Here is a 17,023-nt window from a genome sequence, read left to right on the forward strand (position 1 = left end):
TTTAGTTTTGCTGTAGGGTCAATTTTTAATGCAACATACATGGATTTAGCCCTGAAATCCCTTGGAGAAAAGAATGAGTCACTGTATTTCACAGATTGTGGGGTTTTTTAATTTCTTTTTTTTTTTCCTTCTGAATGTCATGTTTTTAATTCATTGCTTAAATCTTAAATTTTCCCCTTGTTTTTAATAGTTATTTAAGATTTGTCACAATGCTTTATGGAACTTAACTTGCTTGTTTACATCTGTGAGTTGTACCACAAGGTATTTTTAAATACCTTATGTAAAACATTTGAAAACATAAATCTATATCTTTTTTTCCTCCCTTAGAAAATGAGAAGAAATGGATGAATGGGCGTTCTTTAGGTTTTCAGGGAGAAGGTTTAGCTGATCAGAGTCTAGGCTGGGAAGTACTTTATACTGTTGGGGCTACCAAAACCACAGATAAAAGCACTTGTACAAGAATCTCTTCTATACAAGTACAACCAACCTTAAATGCTAAGAAATAGTATGAAAAAAATCCAAAAATCATGAGACACTCACAAATCATTGTCTAAAAATAACTATTTAACCTTTTAAAATATTTTAAAAGTGCGAACTTTAGGTTGTTTAAACTTCTCAATTTCTATTTGGAAACCAATTTTCATGTTTTTCTTTGGGATTGAGACATCTTCAGGAAAAAAAGGAAAACCAAGATCACAGACTGAATATTTGACATAGCCAAGTATTTCTAAAGGTAGAGTTCTAACAACACAAAATAAAATAAAGAGAGCTGTCAGAAACTGCGGCTATTTTGTGCTGTTTAATTTCTAGGAAACTGATGAAGTTCCAAAATTTTCTTAGTATTTGACAGGTAGATACATGACAGTGACAAACACCACTGAAAGTTAATTAGTGTCAGACTTTAGGTTTGCGTGTTCTTGCCTTACAACTCAAGAAGCCACAGCACGGAGTTTATTACAGCGCTATGGCTGGAGGCAGGAAACAACTTTTATTTATGTGTCCTAGTTTACATCTCTCAGGGAAATGCTTTTGGCTGTGCAATTTACAATGAGATGGAAGTACAGAGAACGGGATTTAAATTTGCATTATTTTTAATGAAGTTGAGTAAAATAGTGGTTTTCTACTTTAGGGAAGCTTGAACTTCCGCAATTCAATACGTTACGCAGTGTAAAAGATCAAACCATTCCCTGCAGTAATCTGCCAGTGTAGATTACACGGTGTAAAGTAACAGGATGTGGTTACAGTACAGGTTGACTCAATGGCTAAGATTGATAAATGTTTTTCGAAAGTGTGTATTATCTTAAAACATATATGAAGAGGGTTGTACTTAAAGCGGTGAAGTAGAGTGTTAAGTTTGAATTTCAAATTAGTTTTGTTGGCATAATTTTAAGAGGGATGCATCATCAACATTAATATTCATTTCTTTTAATGTAGTATTTGAGTCTGTCGATGAGGTGTTTTGCCTTTACTCTGATTTGCTCGCAGTGCCAGTACTGGAAAAAGGCAAACGATCCAAACTGTGACAATGAGAGATACACGCTGTACATGGAGTGGGCCCGTTTCTTGCGGTTCTACAAAGAACAGCCTTTGGACCTCATCAGGTAAAATGCTGCCTGTGTTTTATTATATTTATGTGGTTTTCACTGTAATGCAAGCGTATATGCATTTGTAGCTTGATCCTGCTGGGAAATTTTTACTACTTTGAAGATTTGATGAGAATCGGATACTTAATGGGGCACTAGGTCCTTGGAGGACACGACGCAGGTTTTTACTAGCAACTGGAAAAATGCTTTATCTCAAGTCAAGCCTCTTTCAGCCTAGCCCAGGGGTCAGGTATATTACAGATAATTTAGCTGAACATATACAAAGAATACCTTGCATTTTACAATCAGTATCTGCTGCAATTTTTAAAGATGGATTTGAAATTTTGAAATTTCAACACAAACTTGAAGAAACACTGATAAAATCAGTTTTGAAGTGTGGCTCTTAATTCAGCGCTAAACCCAAATTTAAACGAACCTTACCCAAGGTCTTTTTGATTCAGCTAATGTGCTATAACAAAAATGTTACTTTATTCACAGGTTACAGTTGCCCCATTTGTAACACAGCCAGTTCTATTTCTGTCAATTACCCGTTTGTTCTAACCATATGATCAGAACTCTTTGCCCAGTTTCATTTGTATAAGTCCTTGGAAAACCAAAGAAGTATATCTTCATTTACGTTAGCCTGTGGGAAGGAGACTGATTTTTTTTTTTTTTTTTTTTTTTTTTTTAAAGCTGGAGCTCCTGCCAGCAGGTGAAAAAGGGTCAAAAGAGCTTGCAAAACTTCTCACAGCTGGCTTCAGATCTTGTTTTTCCAGTGTACATCAATGCATTTACATTTCTGTTCAATGAGAATTTTGCCAAGTGTTTCATTTTGACTCTGACCAGTTTGCTCTATTGCAGTTTTAAACTTTGCTTTGTATTCCCATTAATTGCGTTTTTTTGTATTCAGGAAGTACTACGGTGAGAAGATTGGAATTTATTTTGCCTGGTTAGGATTTTACACCGAGATGTTATTCCTTGCAGCAGTTGTTGGCTTGATCTGTTTTCTTTATGGCTTGTTTACAATGGATGAAAATATGAGCAGGTGAGTGTAATGCTGAACATCTCCTGGGCTTATAAAGGGAAAAGCTAAGCAATGTGAAAATTTTGTTCTTTCAAAAAACCAGGTAACAAGCTTTTAAAGCTTGTCAGAGGGGACAGATTTGCTCTTCAGCTATCTTTATTGACTGAAATGATGGTGGACAGCTAATGCAGAACTTGTGACTATTAATTAGTAAGACTCAATTTGTAGGCAAAAAGCAATATTTTATTGCCATTTATATTGGAGTACCTGCAATACATAAAGTCCTAAGACTACCACTGACATCTCTCAAAATTGTTTGTTTCAAGTGTTTATTGTTGCCTTCAGCTTTTCTATTTTAATTTATCTTGCTAAGTAGTCCGTTAACCTTTTTGTGTAGGTCATCATTTGTGCTACCTACTAAAAGCATGGGTACAGGACAGATCAGCAGTGTTCTCCCATCAAAGAGGGATCCAGTATCTTGGAAGCCAGAGTTTGTTTCTTTTTAAATAAGCATTGTATTTGTTTCTTCAAGGGTCCCAAGATTTATTGTATTCAGGGATTTGGGGGAGAGGGCATGTGTATTACAGCTCCTGATTTATTACTGATAGAATTAGAAAGCTCATACCAAGTGACTTGCTAGTTCTCCTCCTTGTAGCAGCTGCTGCATTTCTTGGCTTGCCCTGACCAACTATAGGTTAATACCAATGACCGTAACAACACTTGGCATCTTCCGTGTGAAGCTACTGATGTTGAGCTTTGAACAAATGAAGCTCTTAATTTATTTAGAAAGAATAAATATCATACAGCAGCTCTTAAGATGCTATGAAAACAGATACTGTACCATATTTTCTCCTCAGCAAAGAAATCTGTGACCCTGCAATTGGAGGAGAGATCATCATGTGCCCTCTCTGTGACCGAGAGTGTGAGTACTGGAGACTAAACACCACCTGTGAGTCCTCAGAGGTCTGTATCTGGTTCTCCAGCCACTTGTCACTTTTTTTCATACTGAAAACTGTTTTGGTACCGACCTGTCCCTGTGTGTTCTGTTGCAGTATTCCCATTTGTTTGACAACGTGGCAACTCTCTTTTTTGCCATTTTCATGGGCATATGGGGTGAGTACATTTGATAAGTCAAGCAATAAGGAGCTCTTGGCCAAACTGCTGAGGGAAGAAGGCAGAGAATTCACAGTTTGCCTCAGAGGCAAAAGTGTATAAAAATAATTTAAAGCTATGGAAGGATTGGGCTTAACCAAAACGAAACAAGATCCAGCAGGTATCTAGGATGTCATAACCATCATGCCCTCTACCTGCAAACATTTGTTTCTTTCCTTAGTAACCTAAGATGGAGTGGTCCAACCTTAAGCAGTCCTTGTGAGAGTATTCTCTAATTAGGGCTGCAAATTATCAGTGTCCCCGTGGGGGAGTAGAGAGCTCTTGTGTCCTTTCACTGGAGGGTGGTCCAGCACTACTGCTTCGTTAGCAGCAATTCTGGGATGAGAATCAATTGGCTTCTACTCCAGTGAAGGCCATACATTATAGTTTGTCTTGAGGATGCAGAAACAGGTGCATTTCCTGACTCTCCAAGGATGGTGTCACACCAAGTGATGTTTGTTCAGATTTTAAGATTGTGTTGTCTTGAATACACATTCTTAAACTTTGTGCAGGTTTATAGATGCAGGGTAGTGTAGTTATTGTTTCTTATTTCCTGAAATATCTTGTCTCCTGTTTCATACTGTTTGTATGAAATATCATAATTAAATCTTCAATTCGAATACATATATTTCATTAATGCGCAAAGATTTCTGTGTGCTAATACAAAATCTGTTTGTGTATTCACTATTGAAGGATCGGGCCACTTTTTCATGGAGAATTCTCAAAAAAAGGTTAAATAAGATGATGATGTATGACTCTTTCCTGGTTTTAATCACTAGCCTTTGAGTGACATGCGTTAATCATTCAGGAAGTACCAGAAAAAGATTTTTAGAACTGCAGAAGATAAGGTTTCCTGTGTTTGTGTAAACTGTAAGGGCTTCCCACTGCAAATAAGAACCATTGGATTACCAAAGGTTTAAATTTTAAAGTAGTTTATAGAGGGCTTTTTAAATGTTATATAATAATATAACTTTTATAGCTGTTTATATATGAAATCAGTTCCTTCTAGTGTCTTAATTTCTCAAGCAAGCCTTACTCTTGATCATATGCAAAGCATCAGACATTCAGTGTCTTTAAAATGACCATGATATTAAATACTTATCAAAAAGGAACAGAAATCTTTGAATGTGTACTACTTGAAAACAGTTCTGCTTATTTGTCATAGTTGTTCATGTGTTACAGGTTTATACACAAGCAATCAGTTGAATTATCACGTTCCTTTGCTAATTTCGTGTTGCCATTTGCATATGAAAAGTAGTTAAACTGTAATTAAACATGGTTGTCATAACCATGGAAATACCTATATCCTGTCTCAGCATCTTCCTGGATCTACTTTTGGAATTCAATTAGCTAACAAATTACTTAATCTGTGTTATGGTCTTAGCCGTGAACTTTCATATAAATAGATGGGTCACATTATGAGGGTGAAAAGTAGACTGCAGAATAGGAGCCAGCACAGAAACAAGTTTCACTTTGTTCATAGACTTGTTCACTTCTCCCTTAACTATATTTTAACACTTCCAAATTGCAGTTACACTTTTCTTGGAGTTTTGGAAGAGGCGGCAAGCTAGACTGAAATATGAGTGGGATTTGGTTGATTTTGAAGAGGAACAGCAACAACTCCAGCTGAGGCCTGAGTACGAGGCAAAATGTACCCAAAAGAAGAAGAATCCTGTAACTCAGGTAATGAGCGTGCTGGGTTGCCGTGCATGCGAATTCAGTTGTGTGCTGGAAGTTTGACAGCGTGTGAGTTCTGTCTCAGGAAGAAGTCTGTATCTCATGGCTAGGTAAAGATTTGTGTGACATAGATAAGCAAAGCCACATTTCCATTGGAGCAGGGCAGGCCCTTAGCCATTACATCTCCACAGAGCAATATTTGCGGTAGCAGTGAGCTTGGCCTAAGTATGTAGAGCATGACGCCAGCCATGCCCTTACTGAACACAATAGATTGTACTGAACATCGAAGCAGAATTTGGTAACACGTTGTTTTCTCGCTGAAGGCATCCAGTTGATGAGTCACGAGGTTTGCACTCGGACTAGTATCAGAGATAAACACCGAAAGCAGCGTAGCTGTGCTAGCATCAGTAAGTTCTGGAGTTCATAGCCCTGCCTTTCAAGGGTCTGTTCAGCCTGGCGCAGGGCCACTGCGGTGCGGCTGTCCTGCTTTCCAGTCTGAAGGTAACAGTACCGAGGGCGCTCAGCACTTCAGCCTCCTCTTGCTCGTGACAGGCATGCCCCATCTCTTGGACCATGGCTCTCTTCCTGCAGATGTGTTTTGTTAGCTAGGCTTTTGAGACAGAATAAATGAGAATGTGTGTGGGGGTTGTCTCTGGAGCCTATGCATAGCTTTCCTTAATTATCCTCTATTGATTTTAATTTGTACAGGAAACTGATATATTAAATCAGGAATACAAATGCAAAGTTTATAGCTTTCACTTCGCTAACATCATCTTTACAGTGTCCTTCACATTTCAAGATAGCAGTCCCCAAGACCTTCACGCCTTTAAAAGCACTCTTTCTCATCCCTGCACAACACAGGAAGGAGCAGTCGTCTTGATCTAAAGATACAAAAGTGGAACTAGCTGTGGCTTTCTTTCTGATATGCGACCACTTTAGGGAACACTACAGAGATGAAGGTTGCTGAAGCCCTTTGTCTGAAATCCAATTGAGATACAATTAGCCACACTATTTAACTCTGTTAAATGCTCTATGTAAATAGCTACTAGATGTTAATTGTTTTCATTTAAATTTAATTTAGGTAGGAGTTATTTGACAAATTTAGAGATCAGATGGTTGCATTCCAATACAACGTCAACCACCTCAATTTGATGTGTTTTTAAATCATCCTTCCTCTTCCTAGAATTGTATATAGATCACTTATTTTCACTAGTCATAAGCAGACTTAGATAATACAGTCTTCAGAAAAGAAATAGAAGCTTAGCCAGAACATCAGAAGCACCATTGTTATAAAGTAGCCCTGTCTTTCAGCGTTTCTCTCGTTAATTATTAGGAGATATGTACACTAATCTTATTTCTCATGAGAGACAGTTTCTCTGTCTCTCCTTCCCCTTCTGCACATGGCAGCATTGATGCTGTTGTTCCTTATACCTGCAACTTGTACGCTGTAGTCACGCAGAGATCTTTGCTAACCATGCACTGTAATTTTGAGTGTAGCTCTGCCAAGGTATTGACTTCTGCATGCTCAGGAAAACAGTTTCGGATAAATCAATTTTTGATTAGCTAATTCAGCTAATTGAAAACAGATGCCCACCTGTTGCGTGTTATTTGCTAGTTTGCATCCCTGTGTGTGCTCAGCCTCAAAACCTCTGCTTTCTTACGTGTACAGCGACCAAAACCAGCTGAACCACTGTGGTTCTGTTGCAGTTGAAGTGAGGAGCAGGGGGAAGTCACACAGGCGGTTCACGGCCCTTGTGTACTCTGAAGTGAGGGGCTGCGGCAGCAGAGGGTGATAACGTGAGGACAGGGAAGTAACGGGCTGACTCGTAGGCAGTGATTTCGTACAGCGCGGACCAAAACCCCCGGTCTGGCGAGGTGAATCAGCTGCAGCAGACTACAGCCAAGGATGGCATGGGTGAGGTGCGTTGGTATACCTGTCCTGAGGGAGAAGATTATTCTCTCTCTAAATTCGTGCAGATCTCTTAAGCAGGATGGTTTCTTTGGACTTTATTTTGGAAACAGAAATTGGACCATGATATATATTTCTTGCCTCAGAGTGAGATACTGCGCTGTTCTATGCTTTCTAAGTATGCATGAACAATTACCATAAGAATTCAGTGACTCTGCAATCCTTTATTTTGACACATCAATTTATACCTTGATGGATTTTAAGAAGCTTTTGAGCTGCAGGGTTTAGCAGTGATCCTTAGCAATACCCAGTTATGGCAAACTATGCAGGTTAGCCATGCTGTAGTATAATTTCCTTTCATGAGATAATGTGCAATACTGAACATGTGAAAGGACAGTGATTTCAAATAAGTTAATTCTGCAGACCGATAATATGGATGCAGGTCACTGAGTTTCTTGAGTCCCAAGGCTGGCTTGGCTTTGCTCAGAAAATTGTTTCCGCATTATTCCTGGCCATGATTCAAAGTTCTAGGTGCACTGAAACGGAAATTGCCAATCTCGAGGCTTTAATTAACACCTCCTTTGGTTGCGATGCTAAACTATTTAGCTAGATCATAGCTAAAATCTGGTTTTGCTGATTGCAGTAGAATCTTAATTTACATAAATAATGAAGCATTCCATTCAAACTTAGGCTCTGTCATTGCACGTTATTGCCTACATTTTGTTCTACAGTAGAAGACTTGTTGAATAGCCTAGAATGAGCGAAACGTTTGTTCTCAGTAGAGAATATACATACTATTTATTAACACATAATAAGTATAAAATGTTATGAGCCTATGTAAAGCCACCTGATATCTGTGCTTGTATCTTATCTTCAGCTGGTTTTTATAGTTCTGTTAATAGAGCTTTTAACTGTTGTCATCATCATCATCAAACAACTCGTTGTGACTACAGTATTGATAATGGTGTTTAGTAAGTATACTTAGGCCGATACAGGCAGTATATCTCTCCTGAGAGGACAGCACATTACACTTCAAACAGAGTCATGTTGGTATGAGCGTGCCGATTGACTGAAGAATATTGCCGTCAAGAAGCAACGCTTGTAAAACACCTGTTACGGCTCAGTCGTGTCAGGGAGAAACGTGCGGCTCAGTTGCTGCTGTCGTATTTGATGTAATTACACTGCGTTACGCCAACGTGTTCGGCACGTTCTGGGCTTTTGCGCAACAAAAAATAAACCCCCTTCAACAACATTCTACAGGTTCAATATCTTCTGTTGTCAAAACAAGCATTTCCTGGTTCAATATACTTAATATTGCACTCTTCTGTAGTAATTGGTGCCCCTTTGCCCAAGAGGAGTGTAGGCATACTATGACGCCTTGTCCCAGAGATTTATCAAATTCAGATTATTTTTTTACTAAGTCTTCTTCCACTGACATCAGTTCTTAAATGATCCTTTCTTAATACATGTAATCTGATATTTTAGGAATTAGAATTGGTTGCGAAAAAGAGAACTTTACACGAACATGGAAAATTGTTTGTATGCTATGTGGGGATACTTGCTTGGGTAAGACCTAGCTGCCTGATGCTGCAGCAGAGATTGGCAACTAATAAATGTAGCCATTTCTTCAATTAAAAAAAAAATAAGAAGAATAATTGAAGGAGTGGAGGAAAACACTCTCTGGCTGTGTGGGAAAACATGGTACATCCAAGTCAATGACCATTTTAAGAGACCTTGACATGAAGAATTTCTTAAAATTCAGTCCAGTTTTGGACTCGGGGCTGTATGACAGCTGACCTAGCATTACTGTAATAGTTCTGTCCTGTTCATCTAATGAAGGAGGTGATCTTTTTCCTTCAGCTACTGATTGATTTTTGCAAAGGTTTAACCATTGTTTCCAAGTGCTGTCTTTACTTTTAGCATTGTTATGGCCGCTTCTGGCCTGATCTTCCCCCCTGCCCCGCAGCACATTCAAAATCGTGTCCTATCTGCCCTTTTAGGGAGGGGGGTTCTGAATGGTTTTCCTCGGATGTGGGCACTTTCACACAGCTGATGAGAGCTCTGTATGCTGCTTGACGTTAGAATAAGATTACGGATTTGTGACTGTGCTGTGCTTGCTTGACTGTTTCAGGAGATGGAGCCTTATTTGCCTATAACTAGCCAGGCTGTGCGGTTCTGCATCTCAGGAACTACAGTGTTGTTCTGGGTGAGCATCTTTTTGAATCATAATTTTAACATATAGCAGAGTTGCTGATCGTCACTAATCATGACATTAACACAAACTGGTTTTCATTGTGATATTAACACATGCTTTTATTATTGTCCTGCAGATTTCCTGCTGTCATGCAAAATGCACTTCAATTCAGATTTAAATTAAAAAAAAAAAAAAAAAACCCACCACAAAAAAACTTGGAAATCTGTCACTAATTAGTAATTTGATTGGACACTTGAGTATAGGGATAATTTTTTCGCTGGCTCATGTGCTGTTACAGACCATACTGAAAAAATTTATAGTAAAGGCAAAAAAAAAAAAAAGATACTGTTCACTACAATGAAATATCTACATATTTCTCTGTAGAAATTCATCTGCAGGTGGAATTTCAGGGTGGACAATATAATCTAACTTCTCCCATCTCCATTTCTATGAGTCTGTGTCCTTCTGCATTGTTTATTTTTTGAATATTGGCATTAGGTTGTCTGCTTTTCTTGTGTGAACAAAACAATTTTGTTAGATGTAATGTGTATCATATAACAAAGCATTTTACCTGTGTACTTTGCATTTCAGTGCTGCTGAACTCATGGCCAAAAGAATAAAATTTTAAAAGTATAATGCATGATGTTTTACATCTTATTTCAAAAGTTGCATGCATGTAGCTATAGTGAGCTAAAAGTATATTTCACATCTCTGTCCTTTCCTTAGGTGTCTCTGATCATAGCTAGCATGATAGCTGTGATCGTGTATCGTCTTGCGGTGTACGCTGCCTTTGCCAGCCTGATGGAGAACACTCAAACTTTACAGCCCATCAGTGGATTACTGACCCCTCAGCTGGCAACTTCAGTCACAGCCTCGTGCCTCAATTTTGTCATCATCATGATACTGAATTTCTTATATGAGAGAATAGCCATTTGGATTACTGATATGGGTGAGCAGTGTACTTGAAGACAAATCTTTCAGGGAATCGCTAAAGGTGGAACCCATGTAGGACGTTAGTCTGTAGTTTGCAGCAATGGCTCACTTGTACCCATGGCCGTGCTGAACATTTTCCCTGCATTTGAATAATTATCATAAGCTGGTTTCTCTTAGTACAACGTTTGCTCATATTAAAACTAGTCTGCAGAGACCATCACAGTTCTGAACATAATTAAAAATTATCATGTGTTATATTAGAGTCACCAAAGCAAGATCAAGCGGTCTTCATTTAGCAGTATTTCAATTAGAAATCATGAAGATATATTTTGAAAAATAGATCACAGCTTTCACAGCCATTTTGACAAGAAAAAAGACTAAATAATTGTGTGTCTCTCTTTGGGGGGGAAAAGGTAGGAGGCTGGGGGATAGGATAAAACAGTATATTTTCCAGAGGGTGGGTTGGTTGGTTTGTTTGTTCTTGGCTATATTTTCCTTAGCTATGGATTTACAGATTTGGAATTAATACAGGTTGAAGGCAATGATTGAGCAAGTTGTGAAGTTGGGCCCAAGATGCGTCGTTGTGGCTGTGGCCATTGGTAGCATTACCTGCAGTAGGTGCGCTCCAGAGCTGGAGGAGCTGGCAGGCAGGCCCCAAAAGATCTGTAGGTTTTGTAGCAGGTTTCGTGTTTGACTGTTGCTTGCTTGCTGGAAATACCCTTCCCTAGAGCCCTTTTTAGGTATTTTTCATTGTTTGCCTTTAATTATTTAGACGTACAAGTCCCTGCAGGTGCTTTATAGAAAGAAATTATTGCAGAATATTCAGCTAGGGGAGGGAGAGCTGAAAGTATGAGGTATTTGTACTTTGTACAGCTGTCAGAGAGAGCATAGTTGGGTGATCTTTTTTTATGAGGTCTTGTAAGTGGAATCGAGAATCGAGAGGTGTTTGTTGTAGAAGCTTAATGGGATTTTGCATTGGATTTATTTTGAATTATCACGGACCATCTATTGTCTCAGAGATCTGTATTGTAGCTCTCACTTGGCCAAATTAGACCGAAGAATGACAGAACAAGTAATAAGTAAAATTGCCACTAGCAAAAAACAAAACAATCAACCCCAAAACAAAACAGAAAAAAACCCCAGAAAATCATCATTTTTTAATCTTTCTTGAAGGACATGAATTATAAGCATGAAGGCTCTGCAATGTTATTTTTCTGCTTGCAAGTGTGGAGGATTAATTTCTTAAGTGTCAGCTCTACCTGCGGTTATCAGTTACAGGACAATAAATGTTCACTTCTGTGGGACTGCTGCCCTCCTCTGGCAGCGGCGCTTAGGCCAGGCTTAGAGACAGGGTCGGGTCCAGGGTATGAAATGTTGGCTGCAGCCATCAGGAGTGTCTGTGCTAATGCTTGTCACTCTTGACAACCTTAAAAAGCTTAGGCAAGATTTTGTGTTCAGACGTGCAGGTATAACCTACCTCTGGTGCTTGAACATTGCCTGACATAAACATTTGAAGAGCTCACTGCCAATAAAAATACTTTAATGAGTTGCAACTTAAGCAGACTACCTCGCTGGAGTACTGCCTCCTCTGTAGTACATACAGGCTCCCAGTAAATACCTTCTGGCATGCAAACTTATGCGAAGCTTGGAAAAGTTAGTTTACTCAGATATATAAAGTAACTTTGCTGTAGGGCCGCTAAGTTCAACACACCTGCCAGGTCCCGACCAATTCAGAGGGACTTGGATGCTTGTTGTGTGTTTTCTTTCCCTTTCTCCCAGCTTGAATTGGTTATACATTATCATTTAACAGGACAGTTTATGAATAATGTGCATAGGGCTTCCTGCTACCTATAAAAATGTGAACGTAATGCAGAACGTGATTATGAAGGCAACAAAATGTTAAGCAAAGGCTTGGTGCTGTTCAGTACCACTGAGATGCCTGTATCCTTCCCTGCTCTCCCCCTCCACACCATGAGCCTCATCTTTCAGACGCACAGGACCCATCCAGTTTCTGCTGGTTTCAATATAAGTTACACACATACAGCATACTGAAAAAAACAATCCTGTAACATGCTTCTCTACCACAAAGAAAAAAAATTCTTTATCACGTGCATGGCCAACAGTGAAATTTTCATGGTCCAGAAGACCCTGCTAATTAATGGTTGAGATTGATCTTGGATCTCTGAAAAATAGTGTAAGATTTTGGGATGGACAAGTGCTAGTGAACACTACAAAGAAGGGGAAGTAGAAGCTTATAAATGTGTGAAGAATTAATTTCGCTCACGTGTCTACTCAGAGCATTGCATTGTAAATTAAGGGCAGGGTGTCTGAGAGCAGGAATTCCATCTGCTGTACTGTTCGTAGGTGGGGGTTTTTTTTCTTTTTTTTTTTTTTTTTTCCTATGGGATGTAAGGGACACTGTGGGTGATGAGTATTTATGAATCTGTATCCCTTTTAAAGGGAATAAAGGAAAATAAAATACTGTTTTCTGGTTTCACAGAGATTCCCAGAACTCATATGGAGTATGAGAACAGGCTCACTATGAAAATGTTTCTGTTCCAGTTTGTCAACTACTATTCATCCTGCTTCTACGTGGCCTTCTTCAAAGGGAAGTTTGTTGGTTACCCAGGTGCCTACACATACATGTTTAATCGCTGGCGAAATGAAGAGGTAGGACTTTCTTGGTTAAGGTGGATTGAATAATCTGGTTAAACTCTCTATCCCTTCCAGCCTGCACAGTCATAAATTGCCAGCTGCATGTTTGGTCTGGAATGAGGTGGACCTCGGCTGGCCATCCCAAGGCTGATGGAGGGACTTCCAAGGACTCTTCCTGCTTTGCTAGTCAGGGAAACACGAGCAGTGAAAATCTGTGGCTCTCAGTTACAAGGGTGAAAAATGCAAAAGCTTTGCTTGGCCCCAGTCCTCCTGAAATATCAGTGGATCTCGCTGTGGGTGTTAAAAGTGATCCTCTAGGTTGAAGAAAGCTAGTACAAATGTCAGTGGTCTCTGGCTGTCTTCATTAGCTTTTAGAGGCACTAGGTTTTCAGATAAACCATTTGGTAAGAGGCACATCTGTAAGTTTTTGCTTTTTTCCTCATATCATTGCTAATTATGCTGTTTGTACGGAGGTGAAACGCAGCATTTAATGTAAAGCATTGCCTGGGAGTCAAAGAGTAGAGGAAAAACTTCATGCAAAAGACAATGAAGTAATACAATGCTAAATTCTTAAGAAGGCCTCATTAAAGAGTTGAAACTTTAAAACTAGTGTTCTCAGCAAACAGCAGAGACCAGATACTGGCAGGTATTTAAATACATCTGGTGTAGGGCTATGAATAGAAAATGCGGGTGCTTGGTAGGTCTGGGTTGGTCTGGTGTCGTCAGCTAACCGAGCACCATAGGTTCGCCTTGCTGGGGCGGCGGGGTGGCTGCTGCACGTGGGTCCTGCTGCCCCATCTTCATGTATCGGCACCGTGGTCAGCCTGAAGCGTCTCTGAATTACTCTGTCTTTAAATGTCGTTGTGTTTTGGTGTGTGTTTTATCAAGCACGTTGAGCATTGAAAGCCCATCTGTAACAGCCTTCCTGAGAAGGGTATCTTAGCTGGCAGCCCAAGTGAAAGTATTGTCCCAACAAGTTTTAAGAACCTTCTTCTCTTTTTTTTTTTTTCCACTCATACAGTAATAGAATATAGTTTATATAGGTAATGTCCATTATTAAGGTCCACTAACCCCCAATTTATCTCTCCCAGTGTGATCCTGCGGGTTGTTTGATAGAATTGACGACACAGCTCACTATAGTCATGGCTGGCAAACAGATCTGGGGAAATATCCAAGAGGCCATTGTACCGTAAGTTCTCTCTTACACTGAGATGCCTGTGTTATAGACAGAGGAAGTTCTTGGAAGGAATGATAACAAGTATTGCCATATGAAGAAGCTAAGAAAAATTCTGTAAATTAAGCACAAATTCTGACAAGTAGGCTCATTTTATCGAGGCTTTTGGCCTCTCTTTGTGAAAGCCGTGCTTGTAAAAGCATATTGAACAAGGAGCTTGCTTAGAGAAAGGCATACTTGTTCTGCTTCTCTCATTGTTAACTGTTTTTGTATATACAGCTGGATTTGTAACTGGTGGGGACGCCGGAAAGCCAGAAATAATCCAGAAAATTTATACAGTCGCTGGGAGCAAGACCATGATCTGCAGACATTTGGAGCCTTAGGCCTGTTCTATGAATATCTAGAAATGGGTAAGTTTAAAAATACACATTTGGAATTGAGGACAAGACACCTTGTACTGACACTTCCAAAAAAATAGCTTCTCAATTAATTGTTATGGGTTGATGCCACCACTTTCATCTGGTAAACAGTAGATGATTAACTGCTGGAAACGATTAAATAGGTCAGCCCAATTAAAAAAAAAAAAAAAAAAGCTGCCTTTGCCTCTTAGACTGCAGGGAATTTCACAGGAACATTACAAAGACTGTTTGTCTCCCTCATTTGAATGGTGAACATTATTCTTGGTGCAGCCAGCTGTCTCGGTGTCTGTTCTGTGCTTGTTCCCAAGCATATTCTCAGCTGATGTCAGTGGAAATTGTAAGTATGGGATGAGTGCCAAATATCCTGTAAGGATGTGTACTGCAGATATGAGAGCGACGAACTGGATCAGGGAGAATCCGTTTAGTTTTAGGTTTGCACTGATTAGTGCTTTGGTGGAGTCCAGTAGACCAGCAGAGGGAGCATGGGTAGCAGAATAGGATTTTTCAAAGGTAATGTAAGCAGGTCAGCATATGAAATGGCTTTACAAAACCTAAGAAACTAAAACTAGCAATTGAAGCCAAATGAAATCTAAATATACTAAAAAAATATTAGTATTTGTCTATTGGAAGGACAATATTTGTTGAAAAGTGGTCCCTTGTATTGTTTTATTTGTACAGAAATAATTATTGCCTAGAGCTTTGCAACTGCGTTATTGTCATTTCATACACTTCATGGTATTGCGTACAGGGCTGTGATCTTGTGAAATTCATACGCTAAGACCCATCAGTGTTGCCACCCATGCCTGTGAATAGATGTGCATGCTCCTCCTGAATCAGACCTGCACCAGTACACTCCAGCGTTGTCCTGGGGCTGCTAAACTAGTAGGAATTTTGTTGCTTGTCTAAGATGAAGAACTGATCGCTCCAGTCGTGGAAGAGCTGATGACTGGTGTATGGGAATTTATTTTTATCCGCTGCCTAAACCAGACAAGATGTTCTATTTCCTGTCTTTAAAACATAGTGGCACTATTGGCTGTGCACCGAGGACTGTCACATTCTGTACCAAGAGACATTTCATTTTGGTACTGACTAAAGGGGTCACGTATGCATTTTATTTGCAATTCTTTAACTAATGGTAAGACTCCCTAGTGGACCTATTACATACAGAATTAGTATTACTATTTTGGCTAAACCAGCAACAATAGGTTGGAGGTAAGATAGTGATAAAAGTGAAAGTATTTCCTCTTTTTCATTTAGGAGCGTAGCTGGTAAGTAAAAGGAGAACAGGCTTGCTCTGTACAAACCGCAGGAGAGGAAAACTAGTCTGGTTTTGGTTTCGTTCCTATCTCGTGATTCAGAAATGTGATGTATGAGTACATTGGCATTCCCCTACAGTTAGATTCCATTCGTGAGAGCTGCAGCACCACGAAAGAATTATTAGTATCCAGCACTGCTGGCAGCATCACTTGACAGGACTCGAATGCCCTGTTCCCCTTGGTGCTGCTGAATGGCACCCCTAAGAGACTAGAGAGGTCTTGGGGCTGACGCAGGTTGTGGCTTGGCTCTGGCCAGGGCTGGAGATGATTTCTTGTGGAGCCTGACAGAAGTTTGCCATTTGTCCGCGAGTGGCAACTTGTGTGTTTCATTGTCACCCTGAGGGTGCTTTTGTAGGGGCAAATTTTGGCACTTTCGTTTTCTCCCTTGCAGTCATTCAGTTTGGATTCATTACTCTCTTTGTGGCGTCCTTTCCTCTGGCTCCTCTTCTTGCTCTGATGAATAATATCCTGGAGATTCGAGTAGATTCCTGGAAATTAACCACTCAGTACAGGAGACCTGTGGCTGCAAAAGCCCATAGCATAGGAGTTTGGCAAGAAATCCTGAACGGGATGGCCATCTTATCTGTTGTCACTAATGTAAGTACATTAACTGTGCTACATCAAATTTGATTCTTCCGTGTATTCAGAAGTTGCAGATTTAAAAATCGCTTGATGCTTTTTCTCTTTCATCGACAGTATTCACTTTATCACATTCTACCCTACGGAGATATGGTCAAGCCATTTGGGCGGTTCAGCTTGTCCAGATGTTGATCACATGCAGCACCAAATCCACATGTCACTGGACTAAAAACTTCCGTTCACTTGTCAGTTTTTTCCAGTGTTTTGAATGGAATAAGCCAGGCTGAAGTTCAGTCTGAGGCATGCTGATTGCCTGGAGGGGATCGTAGGGGCCGGGAGAGGTGCATTCATTCTGTCGGCCAGATGACATTTCTGTCTTGTCGTTATGAGGCCTGTTCTGTGGGAATT

General features: G+C 39.8%; 1 protein-coding gene across 7 annotated transcripts in view; it reads left to right on the forward strand.

The window, feature by feature from the left end:
- The window catches only part of ANO5 (anoctamin 5), a 61,244-nt gene that overhangs the window by 37,562 nt on the left and 6,659 nt on the right, over nucleotides 1–17,023 (forward strand). For 6 of the 7 annotated variants that reach the window (XM_054826678.1, XM_054826679.1, XM_054826683.1 and 3 more), the window contains 11 exons: nucleotides 1,435–1,601; nucleotides 2,494–2,628; nucleotides 3,465–3,570; nucleotides 3,660–3,720; nucleotides 5,291–5,442; nucleotides 9,477–9,551; nucleotides 10,266–10,488; nucleotides 12,973–13,142; nucleotides 14,219–14,316; nucleotides 14,581–14,711; nucleotides 16,428–16,633. In XM_054826678.1, coding sequence (XP_054682653.1) covers nucleotides 1,435–1,601; nucleotides 2,494–2,628; nucleotides 3,465–3,570; nucleotides 3,660–3,720; nucleotides 5,291–5,442; nucleotides 9,477–9,551; nucleotides 10,266–10,488; nucleotides 12,973–13,142; nucleotides 14,219–14,316; nucleotides 14,581–14,711; nucleotides 16,428–16,633 — 1,524 coding nt within the window. The remainder of the gene's footprint in view (nucleotides 1–1,434; nucleotides 1,602–2,493; nucleotides 2,629–3,464; nucleotides 3,571–3,659; nucleotides 3,721–5,290; nucleotides 5,443–9,476; nucleotides 9,552–10,265; nucleotides 10,489–12,972; nucleotides 13,143–14,218; nucleotides 14,317–14,580; nucleotides 14,712–16,427; nucleotides 16,634–17,023) is intronic. The other variant, XM_054826681.1, reaches the window with a different exon arrangement.

Source organism: Grus americana, chromosome 5 (assembly GCF_028858705.1).
Source record: "Grus americana isolate bGruAme1 chromosome 5, bGruAme1.mat, whole genome shotgun sequence".
Taxonomy (NCBI): Eukaryota; Metazoa; Chordata; class Aves; order Gruiformes; family Gruidae; genus Grus; species Grus americana.